Source organism: Cariama cristata, unplaced genomic scaffold (genome assembly GCF_000690535.1).
Source record: "Cariama cristata isolate BGI_N322 unplaced genomic scaffold, ASM69053v1 scaffold29836, whole genome shotgun sequence".
NCBI classification, from domain to species: Eukaryota; Metazoa; Chordata; class Aves; order Cariamiformes; family Cariamidae; genus Cariama; species Cariama cristata.
Window position 1 is genome coordinate 1 of NW_009620843.1, and position 18,364 is coordinate 18,364.

At 36.3% G+C, this 18,364-nt stretch overlaps 1 protein-coding gene across 1 annotated transcript; it reads left to right on the forward strand.

Moving 5' to 3' along the window:
* The first annotated feature begins 292 nt into the window (after positions 1-292).
* PRMT7 (protein arginine methyltransferase 7) lies at positions 293-17,872 on the forward strand. Its single transcript, XM_009701745.1, is given in 17 exon segments — positions 293-394; positions 1,235-1,271; positions 2,646-2,795; positions 3,958-4,066; positions 4,409-4,521; positions 5,743-5,984; positions 6,127-6,304; positions 7,401-7,528; positions 8,352-8,493; positions 8,990-9,073; positions 10,240-10,287; positions 11,462-11,551; positions 12,235-12,396; positions 14,811-14,885; positions 15,683-15,843; positions 17,054-17,150; positions 17,687-17,872. Coding segments are annotated over 17 exon segments (2,097 nt in total). The 5' UTR covers positions 293-299.
* The last annotated feature ends 492 nt before the right edge of the window (positions 17,873-18,364 follow it).

Here is an 18,364-nt window from a genome sequence, read left to right on the forward strand (position 1 = left end):
TTCTTGAGAACTTACGGGTGATTTTTTTTCTGGGCTGAGTTCCTGAACAGGGCTGGGTGACAGATTTGAGCATAAAACATCCTTATAGAAAAAGTGTAAGGCAGTCACCAGTGCCTCTGGCCAAGGCAGGTGTAATAGGGAAAGCATACATATGTATTCAGACCTAAAGTAAAGTCTGTTGTTTTCACTGGAAGTATTGAAGTATTGTGGTTTTTTTTGGTTGTTCCCCCGCCCCCAGCCAGTGTTTTGGGTATTATACTGAAGCCAAAGCAGCAAAAGTGCACAAATTGAGATTGACTATGAAGACCTTTTGTGGACGAGCTAATCCAACCACAGGCGCAATGGAATGGTTAGAACAGGATGAGAACTATGACTACCATCAGGAAATCGCAAGGTACGCTGGAAAAATAGCTTGTAGTTCCACTAAAGCTACAAAAAAGAGCAAACCCAACTTGATTTTGTGACAGTTTTTGGGTTTATCTCTGTAGAAGTTCCAAGGGCATGAGATGAACAGCTTGTAGGATAGTCTAAATGTTACAATGTGCTGTGTTGTACAGGGCAGAACTGTAAATGTAGAATTTTGTAAAGTATTCTCCAAGTAGTTTCCTTCTCAATTTTTGTAAATGTTTTCTGACGTGCTGATCTTAATACTGACAGTGACTGAGTTGTGGCAAAATGCATTGACTTAATTTTTTTTAAATCCCCAGAGCAACAAATAATTGCCAGTTGTTGCCATTGTTCTGGTAGTAACATTTTAAGAGCTTAATGTAACAGCTAGAGAAGTTGGGAAGATTAGATTTTGGGATATTTTTAAGTAGTGCGACCCATCAAGAAATGATGACCAAAGAAATTTAAATCTTGGTAACAAATGATAGACCATTAGTAGGCTGTCTTTCATTGCTATGTATTGCTCTGTATGAACCTCTGTCCCAGCTATTATTTCACAGCTGTTTGTCCATAGGTCTGTGTATTGGGTCATTGATGAAGAGAGGATATATGCCAGCATCTAATTTGTTCATTTATATGCTGATGACCAGATCACTGAAATGACGTTATTTCTTAGATTTGGAAAACAGTTCAGATCCTCAAAGAGCATGTCAGTTTTCTGTGCATTTATGGGCCACGGGGACCAGTTGCGTTAGTAAGAGAAAACAAAGGAGGCTATATAAGATCTCGCAGTTCTGTTGTGCTTTGCAGTATGCAGTATTTTGACTGAATTTTTTTTTTATTGTAGGTCACGCTATGCAGATATGCTTCATGATAAAGACAGAGTAAGTATAGAAGCAAAAAACTTTGGAATGGTGAGAAAGTACCCATTTCCTTTCTCTTGAATAGCTGTCACTGCATGAGTATACAGGTTTCTCTGAAAATGAAATGATCAAATTTGTACCCTGTAAGATACCAGAGCTGCTCTTAGATCAACAGATGCCGTCTTACATCCGACTCTAGTGTTCTGTTGTTTACTGCAGAACGTGATGTTTACATTCAGTAGCTGATTTTGCTGTTTTATGTTTGACATTTTTGACTGAGCGAGTTCATTAGTTGAAATCTCAAAGGCTGTGAATGTGAATCTAGGCTTCTTAGTTTTTATAGGAATATAAGTAAAGTTTATCTTTATTCTTTTGTGGTATTTTTAGCTGTTATTCACTGCTTAGGATTGAGAAGAAAATTGAGATACCGTATCTACAGACATGATAAACTCTGGAGGGAATAGTTTAAATGTTCTTTCTGCTCTAACCATTTAGTCAACCATTTTGTCAATAAACTTTTTAAAGACTTTTATGGTGCCTACAGTATGAGTCTTGAATTCATATTGAATTGAAACATGCCAGTGGGATCAGACATTTAATGAGCCATGCAGAGCAAGTTGTACCTCGGTAATTAAAACAACTCTACTGGAATTACATATCAGAAGTGTTAACTAGAATTGTTCAAAAAAGGATCCAGCAGACCTCCAAATTTATAATGTCCAAGGATAGTTTATTCTTTGGAAAGGCTTGATAAGTCATTTGGAAAGGAACATCTTACAATAGCCTGTTACGGAGTAAATATAAGCATGTATTTCAGTATGTGTACTGTAGCTGACAGATGACAACATTAGGTTTTTTTCCCATTGTTAATGCTGGTATGTTTGTAGCCCCACTTAATGGCACATAACCAAGACCCAGTATTTACGCATGTTGCTTTTCACGTATGAATGTTTTTGAGTAGATGTAGAGAGGAATCTAAATCCGAGATACTTTAGCTCTTGTGCTGTCATAGGCACTATATAACTATTTGAGTGATGCTGCAGGGGAAAAGTAATGAGAAAAGCAGTAGTATCTCACGTGGATCTTAGTGTTATTTGCTCCAGAAAATATATTGCATTTGTAAACTGTGCATGCACTATAAACAGCTGACTGATCAGTGCTGATGTGAATATTGTGATAAAAATTGATGTACTTTAAATGGACTGATTCCTCCACCCACAAGCACTTGCTTTTGCTGAAAATGGCTTTGATGTGACTGTATAGCTTAAAGAATGTCTGTAGGCCTTTTTCTGATTATAAACTCATAACTGGAGAACGCAAAATTTCTACACAAAAATTAAAAGTATAAATGGATAAAAGATTGCTGATGTTTGTTTTGTTTTTTCTTCTCCACAGAATATGAAATATTACCAAGGTATTCGTGCTGCCGTGAGCAGAGTAAAAGAAAGAGGTGAGAAAGCAATTGTTCTAGACATAGGGACAGGCACAGGACTCCTGTCTATGATGGCAGCTTCAGCAGGTGCAGACTTCTGCTATGCAATTGAGGTAAGTCTTTGTTACGGGTTATATGTACTTCTTCTGCATGCGTGTTCATAGCCTCTTTTTAGAGCTTCAGCGCAGTTGTTCTGTCTGCATGATCAGTGGACTGGATGCATTTGCTATTTTGGATTGTGGCTTCTGAAGTGCAAGCATGGTACTTTTATGTGTCAAGAACACTTATTTCTTACAAGAACGTGGTTGAAAAGGTATAGTACATTTTTCATTTTTGTGACAGTTTCTGTAAATGTACAGATTAAAATTGCTAAGTCAAGTTTTATAGTATTCTGTCTTCTCTGCTTCTTATCAAAACTCAAGTGTAATGTGGAAAACTTTATCCAAGCTTTTGAAAAATGTGAGTATTCCTTAACCGTATTGCTGATCTTCATAAGTTTCAACTCTTGGAGATTGGTTCTCAGACCACTTCATCATAACATGGACCACATCATAATAAAGAGACTGTCTCCAACTGGTTTTTCCATCTCTTCATGATGAGACAGAACCTCTCCTTTTTTTACTGGCAGTTAAGAAACACTCTGATGGTCATTAGCAGCTATTACTTATATTAAGGGTAATAACAGGAATATTTTGGCCAGCTTAGCTTTTTTTAATGCATTTGAAGAAACAGAGAGGAGATTCACTTGTCGGTAGGTCATAATTGAAAGAGTGCTGTGTGATTTTTATCCAAGTAAAAATCTACTTTTTTTTTTTTTTAAATCTAGGATTTTATCCTATGATCATTTTTCAGGGACAGTCCTCTTTCATGTAGACACAGGAAGCAATTGGAGAGGATTGTTCTAGTTTCCAAAGTGGCCACAAATGTCTTGTCTTAAGTAGTCAGATTGTGTGGCTGAGTAGAATATTTAAATTTTCTGAGTTTGAAGACTGGATATGGACATTAAGCCCTTTCAACACATTCTTCATTGTTCTGTTACTTTCAAGCTGTATACTGTCTCTATTCTTCTCTTTGTTCTGTAGGAAACGAAAATTCTCTTCACAGTTACGCTGTTAATAGGAGCAGATTTTTGGCATATGTCAGTGACCATTTCAGTGCTGGTTGTTTTGGGTTCTTTTATTAATTAATTTATTTATTTAATGTCTTGAATACATACATTTCATTTTTGAAAGCCAATGTTAGCTGACCAGTTTGTTATACTCTTGCTATTTCCAGGTTTTCAAGCCCATGGCTAATGCTGCTGTGAAGATAGTGGAGAAAAATGGTTTTCGTGACAAGATCAAGGTAATCAACAAGCACTCCACTGAAGTCACAGTTGGCCCAGGTGAGAAAAATAGCCTAGGGTTGAAAAAAATTAATAAGTACCTCAAAACCGTGAAGGGATATGTCTTATTTTCCGTATGTTTTTAATTACAACAAGCAAATCCTTTACTGTCTAGAAAGTAATGTTGGAAATTTACTTCAGAAGGAAGTGTTGTAATAGTATTACAGTAGTCATTTGTATTTCCTAGTAAGCTTTTAAAGGAAAATAATTTGCAGTCTTCAGCAGGTTCTCTAACAGGAATAAATTTGGTGTTTTTTTAATTACTTGTGTTTTCAGGATAGCATCTTCTTGAAAGACTTACATAAAGTCTTAATATTACAATATTAAATTGTGTCTTTTTAGATGGAGATATGCAATGTCGTGCAAACATCCTGGTAACAGAATTATTTGATACGGAGCTGATAGGAGAAGGAGCTTTACCAACCTATGAGCATGCACACAAGTATCTTGTACAGGTAAGAAAATAGAAATTGATAGTGACAATAGTCACATTTTTCCCGAGAGAAACTCTTCTTTCTTTCTTGGAGTAGGATAGAGTTTGTACTTAATTTAGGCTTCTGTATCCTTTGTAAGTACACCATCAGCTGTGCTAATTTCTTATTCAGTGAATAACTTAATAGATTCATTCCTAGAATAAAGCTATTGGGGTTCATATTGTAAATCACAGGCTCTGAAATTACATTTAGTTGCATTATGTTAAAACCAATAACTTGCTGGTTAACAAATGTCTTTCAGAAAGGTGTCCAGTTCTGATTTGGAACTTTCCTTAGTAGTTTGTTCCAATATATTTTAAAAAATGAAATCTTTCTCCTAAATTTGATGGGCTTCACCTCCCAGACATCTGTTCATTTTTATTTTTTTCCTAAGAAGATCTTGCTGCTCCACGTGCTTTTTGCCTGTGGAAATGCTTTAAACACTGTAATCAAATTAATATCCATTTTTTGGACATAACATCTATAGGTATAATTTTAGGACTTTCTATTTTACTCTTTCTAATTTTTTCCTTTAATTAAAATGTGGATGACAAAACCTTATTCGGGTTTCTAGGTTTCATTTCACCAGTTTACATATAAAGACAATAGCACTGCATAATTTTTTTCTGCTCTCCATATAAAACTCTAAAATGTAATTAGTCTTTTTTGTAAAAGCGTTTTTCTTGGACTTCACAGTTAGCCCTTAGTTCACAGTAGGGTTTTTTTAGAACAACTTATATGTTTTCTGCTGTTTAAACATGGATACAAAGTTGTCATTGCATAAATATCTGAGCTATTTTTTTTTCTTATTTACTCATTGCAATCACAAACTCTGTTGTAATGTTGATAGCTTAGTAGTTTTCTGCCTTGAGAAGCTCGAGATGGATCTCTTTCAGAGTAAGAATGGAAATGCAGGTTTAACTGAGGCTAGAAAACTGATTAATGTTGCATGGTTAATAAAGTAATCTGGCCTTGCTGAACCACACTGAACAGGATAGATACGTGTCTCATATTTCAGAGATAGAAAGGCAAAGAGGATGTGCTCTGATGTTATAGAAGTCTCTGAAATAATTTGTGTTCAGGATTTCAAAGCTCCCATCCAACTTTTCTTTAGATTGGTTCACATTTCAATTGATTTAGTTCTCATGCATGTTAGTAAGTCAGACTTGTTGAATGTGTTTACCGTTTGTTTTGAACACTCAGGAAGGATGTGAGGCAGTGCCTCACAGGGCAACAGTATATGTCCAATTAGTGGAGTCCAAAAGAATGTGGTCCTGGAGCAAACTGTTTCCTGTTCATGTCGAAGCAGAGGACGGTGAAAAAATTATTGTCTCCCCTTCAGAAATGGAGAACTGTCCAGGTGTTCCTTCTGTTTGTGATATCCAACTGAACCAGATGCCTTTAAGTGACTTCACTATCCTTAGTGATGTGGTGACAATGTTCAGGTAAGGTAGGCGTTGTTTTGTTCAAAACAAAATTTTCCTGTTATGCCTTTTATTTAAGTTGTGTATTCAGCTTAGGAAGCTAGTGAGAATTTCTGAAGAATGCTAAACTATTTCCTTTTACAATTGTCATGCTTCTCTGCAGTGTGGATTTCAGTAAGCCAGTAAGGAGTGCTTCTACATGCTATAGCGTGCAGCTGGAGCCTGTAAAATCTGGCAAGGCACAAATCGTGCTTTCCTGGTGGGATATGGACATGGACCCCTCTGGGATGATAAATTGCACAATGGCTCCGTACTGGGTAAAATCCACTTCTGCTTTCCAGGTAAAATACTGAGCCTCCAGATACTGTCATCAGGGGTGACTATCGGTGACTATTTTGAGTAAAGGCTGTACTGGGTGTTTTGAGCAGCTGTCCCTTAAACTACATAGGAACTTCGCTAATGTTTTATGTATTGGAAGATGCTAAATAAGCAAATAATAGAAATGTTAACTATAGTATGTACCCGTTTTAGGTTTTCTTTAATGTAAAGCTTAAAAACTGAAGCTGCCTTCCAGATATTTTTATTTTATTCCTTTTATTTCTTCTGTTTTCAAGAAATAAAACAAAGATTTCCGTATATTTTTCCTTAACTAGTCTCTATCCCTGGTCAAAATATTAGTCTGTGGTTTGCTTCCATGTAGTTCTTCTATTAAGTTTCCATAGAAGTGTTGATTTTTTGGTGATATATTTATACTCCCATAAAAAAGGCTGGTATAGGAAAATGCTGGGTTGATACTGGATATTTATAGGAATAGGAGATCACTATTAAATGAGACTCATGGGGTTTTGTATGAATGTATTTACTAGTAGGATCAACTTAGTCAAAAGGAAGCTACAAAATGATTGTTTGAGAGTACAATTTGGAACTATCAAAGTTCAGGGCATTCAGTCAGCTTAGAATGACCGATCAGCTTGGAATATTTACAGTGCAGAAAATAGCTTTTTTGAAACACAAAATAACTTGTTCTGTCATATCAGAGTGACACTAAGTGACCTCATTTGATTCATGAGGCTCCAACCACTGGTCACTGTCAGCAATTCAATACAGGCTTCTAACGTAAGTGGCGAAACTGCATTAATAAATGCAATCTGTATTTGGATTTGTTTTTCATTTGATTAAAATACAAGCTTAGCTAGTCAGCAAGCCAGTGGTCTCAGGCTTATTCTGTTGTAAGAAATCTATATAAAGTATGTTTATTCAATATACGGTATTACTCCTTATTGAACCTTGCTGATGTGAACAAGATTCTTTCAACTAGTTGTACATCAGTGCTTCAAAGTTGTGTCGATTCTTACTAATTGATTCCTGCTATTTGTTTACTTTCCATTTACTATTTATGAGTTAATTCCTAAGGTTTTGTTTATCAAACCTTTTCAGTGGAGAGATCACTGGATGCAGTGTGTATATTTTCTTCCAAATGAGGAGCCAGTTCTCCAGGGCGAGAAAGTGTACCTGACTGCCTGTCGTGATGAGTACTCTGTGTGGTATAAGCTGCAGAAAGCCAGGTAACAATACATGTGTGTGAAGAGGGGTGGTATTTTACTCCAAGCTTGAGTATTTGCTGCTCTTAGAGCAGCTATTTTGTAGAAGGGCCAGATAAGAACCTAAAGACTAGAAAATTATTAAAAGCTACTTCATGGGCAATGCACGGGTGAAAAAAAAACAAAACACGTTATGCATAAAAACACAGTTGAGGTTTGGACTGCAGGCTCCTGCCTTATACCTGGTGGTGGTGGTCTGTGACAGAGAAACAAAAACCACTCGTGGTTGGTTCCTGGAAATCCTAAAGTATAGATCAGCTGAGGTGGCATATAGGTAAAGGTGTGAAATAATTGCCATTCTGTTTCCATTTTCTATTTTCCTAGTCAACACTGCCTTTTTGAGATTAATGTCTTTTGCTCAAATTAAAAAGAGCTTTATCATGTTGGTTGTGCTGACAATAGCAGGTAACATTTTGAAAAATCGGTGCCAGCTTTAAAAGTTAATGTCTGAATTTTATGTGCCCTTTTTACTTAGGAATCCAAATGAGTAAGTTTTTTCTAAAAGATCAAAGTCTAAAATATCTAACCATCACGATTAGTGGGAAAGTTAGGGGGTTCTTGGTTTTGTCTTTAAAAAAAGGTGAAAATTGGCTCTTTCTCTTCTTTTCATTTGGAAATACAAAGCTACAAAAATGTCCCTGGAGAAGTAGTAAATTTGAACAAGTAACAGTGGAATCCGTAGTTCATATGCATTAATGTGCATAGTAGCAAAAATGCATGATTGTGCCTGTTTGCGAAAACATGTTACTGGTGCTGTAGTTAATACTTCATTGAAATTTTTTTCCAGAGGAGAAGAGGAGAATAAAGCAGATGTTCGTGTTGAGAGCCCTGTTTGTAGGTGTCAGGCTCATCTTCTTTGGAATAGACCACGCTTTGGGGAATTAAATGATCAGAACCGAACACGCCAATACATCGAATCTTTGATGAAAGTGAGTGCATGTTGCGTGTAGGTGTTTTGGCTTCTGTGATAGATGCATGTATTGTTTTATTTGCAATAATTATTTATGGACTTTGTTTCTCCCTTGCTAAAGGACTTTGCTCACAAAGTATATTTTATTTACATCAGCAGATGTAAGTTATATTTTGTCATTAAAACTTTGGTATTCCTTTTTCTAAATTGTAAGCAGCTGGTTTTGCATAGGAATTTGTAGCAGCTCTGTGTATTATTAGAAGGAGTACTGGTAGTTGAATAAGGACACCCAATACTATTTGGGCAAACTTTTTCTGACCTAAAACAAGGGGATTACATGAACATTTCTTACAGTATTCTGTTCTCCTTGAAGTAGTTACATTAATCACTGTATCTCCCAGTCCTTATTTGATATAGAACTGTATAAAGTGGGAAAAAAATGCCACCAAAATGTCTAGAATTTGAAAACTTTTTCATCTGGAATAGGAATAACAATGACTATTTATTTTCTGTAGGTTCTGAAAACAGATAGTGTTTGCCTTTGTATCAGTGATGGCAGTCTGCTCCCTGTGCTGGCTCACTATCTTGGAGCAAAGCAGGTAGAGTACTACTTTGTGTTTTTTCTGAACTTTGCGTTTTAGCTTGGTATTTTCAGTTCTCTCATATAGTTCAGCATTTCCAGCCCATTATTGTTTCCAGTGCCTCTTCAGTGACAAGTGAGAAAGAGGTTCCCATTGTGTTGAAGTGGAGGTTAAATTCATCTCTGATTAAGCTGTTTCCTGTTTGCCATTTTGTAACATGGTGCTTTCGGAAATACTTTTTCTGCCGACCTAAATGTCTGGCAGGTTTTTTTTTTCTTCTTTTATGTTTGCAATTCTATAATTACATTTATTATCTAGTCTGAAGTGGAAGGTCTATAACAGCAAGATAGGAATCAATAAGAATAGTGAGTCTGTGTGTAAACGAGAGCTGCCTGGCTGTCTCACTTACGTATATACCGTACTTGATGTGTTCTCTCATGAGGCTCTTCAAACTAAAATCTATTTTAGTTGGACTGAGTAACTGGGAATGTGTAATGTAGTATAATCCTGAGGAAGATGCTAGGCAATTCATAGAAATAAATAAACATGCTGAGTTAAACCAGTGATCCATGGCCCCTGTATTTTTGTCTTTAATAGTGGCTAGTCATAGATGACTACTGAGAAGAGAGGAAATGAATAGGGCAGACAGAGATTTCCATAATATTTTCCTAGCCCTGTAGCAGCGTTTTGCCTAACTATTCATCAGTTTTGAATAAAACCTTTTTTTTTTTTCTTACTTCAAAAGGCTGCTGTGCTGCATTGTACATCTGAACTCTTTCCAGCTGAGGAAGTCAGATCATGTTAAGCAATGTTTACAAGGAGTAAGCACTACTGGAGATTAGTTCAGCACAAGGGCAATATGCTTGCATTTGTTCAGAAGTAAATATATGCCTGGAGCAAATGTTAATATGCTATGTGCATCTTAAAAATGGAAAATAAATATTTGCATTCTGTTGGGTTTTTTTCTTGTTTGGCTGTGAAAACAACATTATTTAACCTGTAGTTATGGGGGTGTTTTTGTTGTTGTTAAAAAGGTACATGACAGTGGGCTGTGGAATAGATGCATGGTTCTTATGAACTGTGTTCACTAGGACATCAAAATAGCTCCTTCATTGTTCGTTTATATATTCTTTTAAATAAAAATTATAAAGCTGGTTTGACTAACTATTGTGTATTTTCTTCAGGTGTTTACATTAGAAAACTCTGCTGTGTCGTGTTCTGTCATGGAAAAAGTGAGTATTCCATTTTCTGTTAAAGCAGTAAATGAACTCATGGCATTTCTAAGGCCACAGCTGATGCCTTTGATTGTCCTTGCATCAATTGCTTGGAGGCTAAGTCAGTTTAATGAATGTATTTGATCATACAATTTGACAAGACTGTGGGAGGTGGGGTATGTTGGGGCGGAGGAGTTCTTATTTTTTCCTGGTATTTGCAGATCCTTGGAGCAATACATCCGATCAGAGATATATCCAATCTCATAGCTTTAGCCACAAGCTGAATAGGCCACTGGGGAAGTTGAGCTGAGCAGAGGGAATTATGATTGCCAGTGCTTGACCTCTCTTTGCAGATGCCTGTTGGCTTGTCTGCTTGAGCTACTGCTCTGCTGCCCTCATTGCATTGGTGATAAAAGCCAAGCTGTTTGTTTCTGAGGATTGGTGGGATGTGAGAGCATCCCATAGCTTGCATCAGTCTTACCGGGAAAGTGGCATCTGGCAGTTCTGTCTTCCAACTGAGACAAGTTGGGAATGCCTGCTGTTTGGCTCTTAGGAGATAGCAGGCAGTGGGTCTTAACTGCAAGCGATGTTTCAGCTGCTTCCTTGGGGTAGAGCACAGAAGGCCCTGCCAGTGGGGTGGAGGCTCTTCAGGAGAGGGAACTAATGTCTGAGAAGTGACTGGAAGCAGCTTCCTGAAGTCATTGTTCGTCTGTGCCTGTTTTAGTTGGCACTATATATTTGAAAGAGGTCTATCAGCCTGTGGCTTAGGAGTCCAAAAACATGAATAGTAGGCAAATTAGGATGCAAACCTGTTCTCAAACAGAAGCCAAATATGCAGTGTATGCATAGTTCAAGTAATTTTTATCTTTCTTGACTGTCCTTCCCATGTGCTTCAAAGTACAAATGAATGAAGGTGAGGCAACTTTGGTGTTACCTGTCTTTTTAAATACTTAATTGAAGGAATATGTAGAGCATGTGCTTTAGCTCACTAGGTGTGACATGTTGGCTCTAAGTGCACGCACCCTTCAAGAACAGACTTGTATCATCCTGATGAGTTATGGTAGGCAGTTCTTTTAAAAATCTCTTTTGTCTATTGCTTTCTTTTTGTTGGTTTTTAATAAAATTATTATTTTAGTATGGATTTGAGTCTCAGCTGTAGCTTTTGATAAAGACAATATGCTTCTATTTTTAGTTTTTTAAAGCAAATCGTCTTGAAGATAAAATTAAAATAATTGAAGCACGTCCTGAGTTGCTGACATCTTCTCATTTGGATGATAAAAAGGTATGTTGTCCAGTACTGAATGTCAGTGGGGTTGTGGGGAGTTGAAGGTGAAAATGAACATTGCTTTCCTACTGCGCTATTGTAACCACAATGAATCACATTATATCCCAGTTCATATAAAGTATAATGAGTAGATGGTGCAGCCCTTGTCCCACTGACACTAAATGAGGCTTAGTTTAAAGACTGTGGGAGAGGTTTTGCTTTGTTTTTGAAAGGGAGTGACTTTCCCTTCCTGCATAGTCTACACCAGTTGTAAGGGCAGTTAAACTGGTTTAACTGCATATATTCTACTAGGCTATAGCTCTTCTTTCTCAATCCACTCAGAAGAATGCAGTCTGTTTGGAAGTACGAACATTCTTAGATTAAAAATTCCAAAATTCTGTGACTTACTACAAAGTCTTCCAACTTAAAACTGCAATATTTTTCTCTCAAACTTTGTTGCAGGAAAATTAATTTAAAAATTTGCTAACTAAAACCACAGAAAGATGTCTGGTGTGCAGTATATGCAGTGTGCAGTATATGCAGTATGCAGCAGTTAAATCCTTAGGGAGCAGTATAAGTTTTTATCTGGATGACTTCACCTTCTATATAGCATTGTCAACTATTGCAGATACAAACAGCCTGTGTTTTTGAGTTGTTGTTCTTCATTGTAATGCTTTTTATGTCCTCCTTTCTTTGCCAAGATTTCTGTTCTTGTGGGGGAGCCGTTTTTTACTACAAGTTTGTTGCCGTGGCATAACCTGTATTTTTGGTATGCTAGAACAGCTGTAACCAGTCACCTTAGCAGTGATGTCACTGTCCTACCTCAATCTGCATCTTTGCACATGATGATTGTGGAATTTCAGGTGAGATTGTTTAGAACTATGCATTTGATATTTACACAATGTGACTTAAAATTGAGTACTCTTCCAGGATTTTTTTAACGACAAGTTTATCTCATCTTAATACTGTCCACTTTGATATGTTTTGCACTTACCACCTGAGAAAAGAATATTTGACATCTTGAAGATGAGTTTTGCTATTTCTGCCATCTCTTGTCAGAAAATTAACTCGAGTAAGTTTACCATTTTAAATGAAAGGGCTGAATGTTTTAAAATATTTCTTTAGATTAGAGAGATATTGCTGAAGCATGTGAGAATTGTGTTTACTTATAAAATTAGATATTCTGCAAAATAACAGGTTTTAAAATGATGATTTACAAGTGTAAGACTGTAGGCAGGATTCATAATTGAATGTTGGGTTTTTTTAACCACTTGAGGCTGTGCACAGCTCTAAATTTGAGCATCGTAGGGGTCATATCTTAAAAATACTTTAAAAGTAATTTTTCAGAAATTGTACAAAGGTATATACTTTTTTGCAATTATTAAGGACTTGATCAGTAAAGATTGCGAAGAGTTTACCTACAATGACAATGGAAATTAAATAAGTTCTTTCATAATTAATATGCAGATTTTTTTTCCTGTAGCTTAAGTGAGGAAACTCTTTAGTCTGAAAGTGTGTAACTAAAATATATATATCTATAAATAAAAAAATGCCTATAATCTAATGTGTTTTTGCATAAAAATAACCTTCAGTTTATCTGTTAAAAATGGCAGCTCTTTTCTCTCTCTTTTCTTCCCTCTGTGTGGTTTACCAGCTGTGTAGTTTTGTGTCTGAGCCTTCTCCCCCTTAACAGTCTCCTTATTCGAATGCTCTTTAACCTTACTGTTCTCTTACTTCTGCCTTTGATTTGTGCATGTGAAAATATGTCTGTTCTTTTTTGCTCTGGGACTAATTGGCTACACTGCATGTTTCTACGTACCTTTTATTTTTCTGCAAAAATGTAGAAAATTTAAATATATACTGAGTAAATAATGTAAATCTGAATCTTGTAATAGGAAACAGATGTTTAAGACTAATCAACAGTAATCAGATTGAAATAAGCAGTTAATTTTAATTCCATGCTCTCTTATCTAGAGGATTTACTTCTCTAGAACGCAAAGCATTTTGTAAGGAAGTAAGCATTATTGTCTTCATGTTCTGGATGAAGAAACTGGAGCACATAGAGTCATCTTAAGGTGACTTAAGGTTATTCAGCAATTTAGTAGCAGAATGTAGAGTAACATTCCTGTTACCTGAACCTCAGTTTTACACTTTATGTACAGGATTGTGTTCAGAGATGATTCCACGTAGCTGTTTTGATTGAACATTTAACTTGTGTTTCCTCCCATGAAGCTATTATAAAAACCATTGAACCATTGCTTTAATTTTACATTTTCTTCTTTGTTCAATGGTGAATCTAAACTCAAAGACCGGAATCTGTGGGGCTTTTTTAAATAACCTCTGCAATTGCTAGTTCTTGGTTAGAGAGAAGGAACAAACATAGTGTTGTAAGGTATTCTGCAGAACTGGTTCAGTAGGCTTCTGTCTTGCCAGAATAGGGATATGTCATTACAGTTAAGCAATTAGCAAAAGCTGGATCCAGGAGAAAGAATTTGATGAAATTACTTCAGGTATAAATTTGTTTAGTCTATAGTTGCATTTAGGGAGCGGGATGCTACCTATCTGATTTGATAGTTTTGTCAGGTGGACCATTCAGAAATTCGTTATAGTCACTCCAGTTCATGGTGTATTCAGGCATAAATTATAACAGCATTTATTTAAATGCTACCATCTTGGAAAGCAGGAACATTTGAGATTGCCAAGTGCAACAATGAACAAGTAATAAAATTTATAGATCCACAGCTAGTGAATGTTCTTGTTCTGTTAAGAGACCATTAATGCAGTCTAAGAAAAGGCTAAAATTGAACTGAATCATTGTCTGTCCAGTGGATTGCTAAAGTCAATGAGAGGCATAGTATGAAGTGCCTAAAATGATTTTACTGACCTTTGGAGTGCTAAAGGGAAGTATAGTAGTCCAATAGGTTGTAAGATGTTTGATGAACTGGGAGCACTGGGTAGTGGAAAGGAGAGGGCTGTAAGGATTTACTCTTGGCAAATCCGTAACTACTCTAAAGTAAGCTATGCATAGAGATGGTAGGAAATGTGGCAGATTCTTTCCAGGACTTGAAAAGAGTGGCTAAAATCAACTGACTTGCAAAATACTTTCCCAGAATTACACAATCTTCTTTTTGCAGTAGTTCTAATTGTTTAGGAATATATAGATAGTAAAGAGTCTTTATATGGCTTGTTAATCAAATGTCTAATCTACAGCTAAAATGATTTTAAGATTTCCTGTTTCCTTTAATAAAACCAAACAAAATCCTCTGTTCTTTTTTAGGACTTATGGAGAATCCGAAGTCCATGTGGCACCTGTGAAGGTTTTGATGTCCAGACTATGGATGATATGATTAAAGTAAGAAGACTGAAAATAGTTTCAGCAAAACAAGTCTCAGCAAAACAGAACAAAACTCACCTTGGCTTGAAAAAGTGTTTAGTGACTGTTAAAAAACTTGTATGTTAGGCAGAACACCATTGTTTTAATTTTTCATAAATACGGTGGCTATTTAGTTCTTGCAAAACAGCGACTTCTGTGGCGTGGGTTTTGGGGTTGTATGTTTCTTCTCATTTGTCAAACTCTTCAGTGCTTTGCACTGTTTTGAAAATACTTCTGTTCATTCAGAAAGGAAAAGTACCGTTCTCAAAATTTTATTCTGAGCTTGAAATCAAATCATTTGGGAATTGTTCATAGATGAATCCTGCTACCCTTACTTGCCCTGGCAGGTACTTTTGAAAGAGAAAAAGGCTTTTTGACTTCTGAGAAATAGATATGAAGGGTGAATGTTTTTTGTATCAGTTTCTAGAGCTGTATTGTTGATATCTGTATTTGAGTTAGCCATTTAGATTGCTTTTAATAGTCATTGTGGAGGAGTACAGGCAGTTCTAGAGTAGAATTCGTCTCAAGGGAGAAGAACAGTGAAATGCATTGTATTTTGAAAGTGCCCGTTTCTGTTTTGCTACTGAGGACCATAGTCATAGCAATTAGTTCGTGCATGTAGTACGTATTTTCCCTTGTGCCTAAGGAGTGCAGTCCTGTCCTCTTGCAACTTTGTTGCTTAAATACTCTGTATTCAGGACACATAATTAACTTGAAAACAAGGACTGTTTGCCTTTGGTTTGTTTTCAGATAGTTTTATTACTTTCTTTCTTCAGAATTCTCTGAATTTTAGGGAATCCAAGGAAGCAGAACCGCATCCTCTGTGGGAATATCCTTGCAAGTCACTCTCTGACCCCCAGGAAGTTTTGACATTTGACTTCAGAAAGACTGTACCACAACACTGTCTCAGCACAGAGGGTTCTGTGAATCTTTTACGGTGAGTTTTCTCATTGCAATAAATATTCTTGTCATCATCCATTTTTTGCTTACCTCATATTCAAGCTCTTTGTGTATTACAGTTAACTACTGGGAACATACTTGACAGTTTTTAATAATGTGACCTAAAGTTCTGGAAGTTACTCTGACGCAAATTTCCTGTGGCTGTTCACAATAGGCTATAATAGTAAGGGTAATTTCTTAGATAATATGCCTGTGTTTCAAAGATAACATTTCTAGATGTTACAATGATTTAAACTTAAATAGATTAATTTATAGTTTAGAGGAAAATAAACCATTGTCTGGATGTTTTTAATCTTTCTGTTTGTTCCCTGTTGCTGAGTTCTTGCAGAGAAAGCTCCTATTTAGCTTTCCCAGTTATCACAGAATCATAGAATGGTTTTGTTAGAAGGGACCTTAAGGATCATCTAGTTCTGACCTCCCTGCCATGGACAGGGATACCTTCCACTAGACCAGGTTATTCTGTTCAATAGCTTTAAAGTGTACGCTAATCTTCCTTTTAACTATAATTCTGACAATCTCGATATTTGTTACATGTCTTCTGAGATATTTTTCACTATAATCTACCTACAGATTGTACTTAATTCTGTTCAAACTTGTAATGCTGTTCAGAATTAAAAAACGGGAAAGTTATTTTTAACTATCTAGAGCTTATGTAACTCAAACACTGCAGTAATTACATGTGTGAAACAAAATTCAAGGTTTCACAAAATCCAGAACCGTCTGCCTGGGGTCTCTGTGCCTTTGCACCAGTTGTTGTATTTACAGGTGACATGCTAGCATGACCTCTGCTCCTTGTGGAGCAGACGCTTGAATTGAGATGGTATGTCTGGTACATATTTCCTCAGAATTCAGAAACAATAGCGGCTGGGATCTCTGAAGGAAGCACTCTCCAAATATGCTGTATAATTTATGCCATGTTACCGAGTGCCTGTTAAATGACTACGGTTCTGAGCAGATTTAGTTATGACATACTCTCATCTACTTTGCCTTTTTTAGGTTTCATATCTGCAGATACTTTAAAAGTTGCTACCCATTTACCAAGTCATTCAGCTGTTCAGCTTTTTTTCAAGGAAACAAGTTGTTCATGCTTTTACAGCTCTCACCTAAACTATGTGAGGAATGGGTGCAGCCTTTAAGCTGTCAGTATTGTATAAAGTAACAGGTTTTGATCCTCCACCTCTCCCCAGGACAGGAAAGAGCCATGGAGCAGTTCTGTGGATGGAATATCATCTTGCTGCCGATATCTCCGTTAGTACAGGACTGATGCAAATTTCAAATGAAAAGGTATTTCTTCAATCCAATTCATTATGTCAAAGTCTATTAGATTACAGTGCTGAAAAATGCATCTCTCTTGGCCATGCTTGGTTTATGTCTTTGTTACACTGTTTGAATGGTATGTAGACAGAACTAGTAGAACTATCTGTTCATTTTTGGGGGGGGAACAGGAGATGTACCTTAAAATGGAAGAGTCTGAATTGGATCCAAATGCTCCCATAGTTTGGAACCACATTCAGAACTTAAATATGATGTTAGCGCAAAGTAGAATTTATTCATACAAATCCCTTTCCTCGGTTTAAGAAAAGCAAAAAATTTTGAGGGGGAAGGAGTGAGTATTTTCAGTATTCTATCTAAATATTCTGTAACCAAATCCATTTTTTCCCTCTGTGACTTCAGTGTGAAGTGTAGCATATGGTGTTTCAAATTATGCATTCCTATAATGAAATGGATGGCAATGGAAGTGATAACTATCTGATCGTTGTACACTGAACTGGGAAAAAGAACTCTTACTGCATTATTACTGTCTAGTAATAATATCATAGGGTTTTGACTGCTTTCACTTTTAACTCTAAAAAAGTGAGTGGAATCCCCACTGCAAGCAAGCTGTCTATTTCTTCAGTTCTGTTATTGAATCAGAAACTGTATCAGACCTTCCTAGTGCTGTCACGTATGCTATAGACTTCGACACAAAGACAGGAGAGATTGCCATGGATTTTAAGCTATTGTAAAATACTTTCCTTTTACTCATGTTCCTAAATTATAATAAACTTACATAGTATTTTTTTTTTACAACAGAGGGAATTTTTTTTATTGTGCTCAAGAGAGCAAACTGACTGTTCTGAAATACACTTTAAACATTTTTGGTTTTGTTTTTAAAATATATAGTTGGGGAGGTAGAGAGGAACCTTTCCTTAAGGACAGGTTATTGAATCAGAAACTGTATCAGACCTTCCTAGTGCTGTCACGTATGCTATAGACTTCGACACAAAGACAGGAGAGATTGCCATGGATTTTAAGCTATTGTAAAATACTTTCCTTTTACTCATGTTCCTAAATTATAATAAACTTACGTAGTATTTTTTTTTACAACAGAGGGAATTTTTTTTATTGTGCTCAAGAGAGCAAACTGACTGTTCTGAAATACACTTTAAACATTTTTGGTTTTGTTTTTAAAATATATAGTTGGGGAGGTAGAGAGGAACCTTTCCTTAAGGACAGGC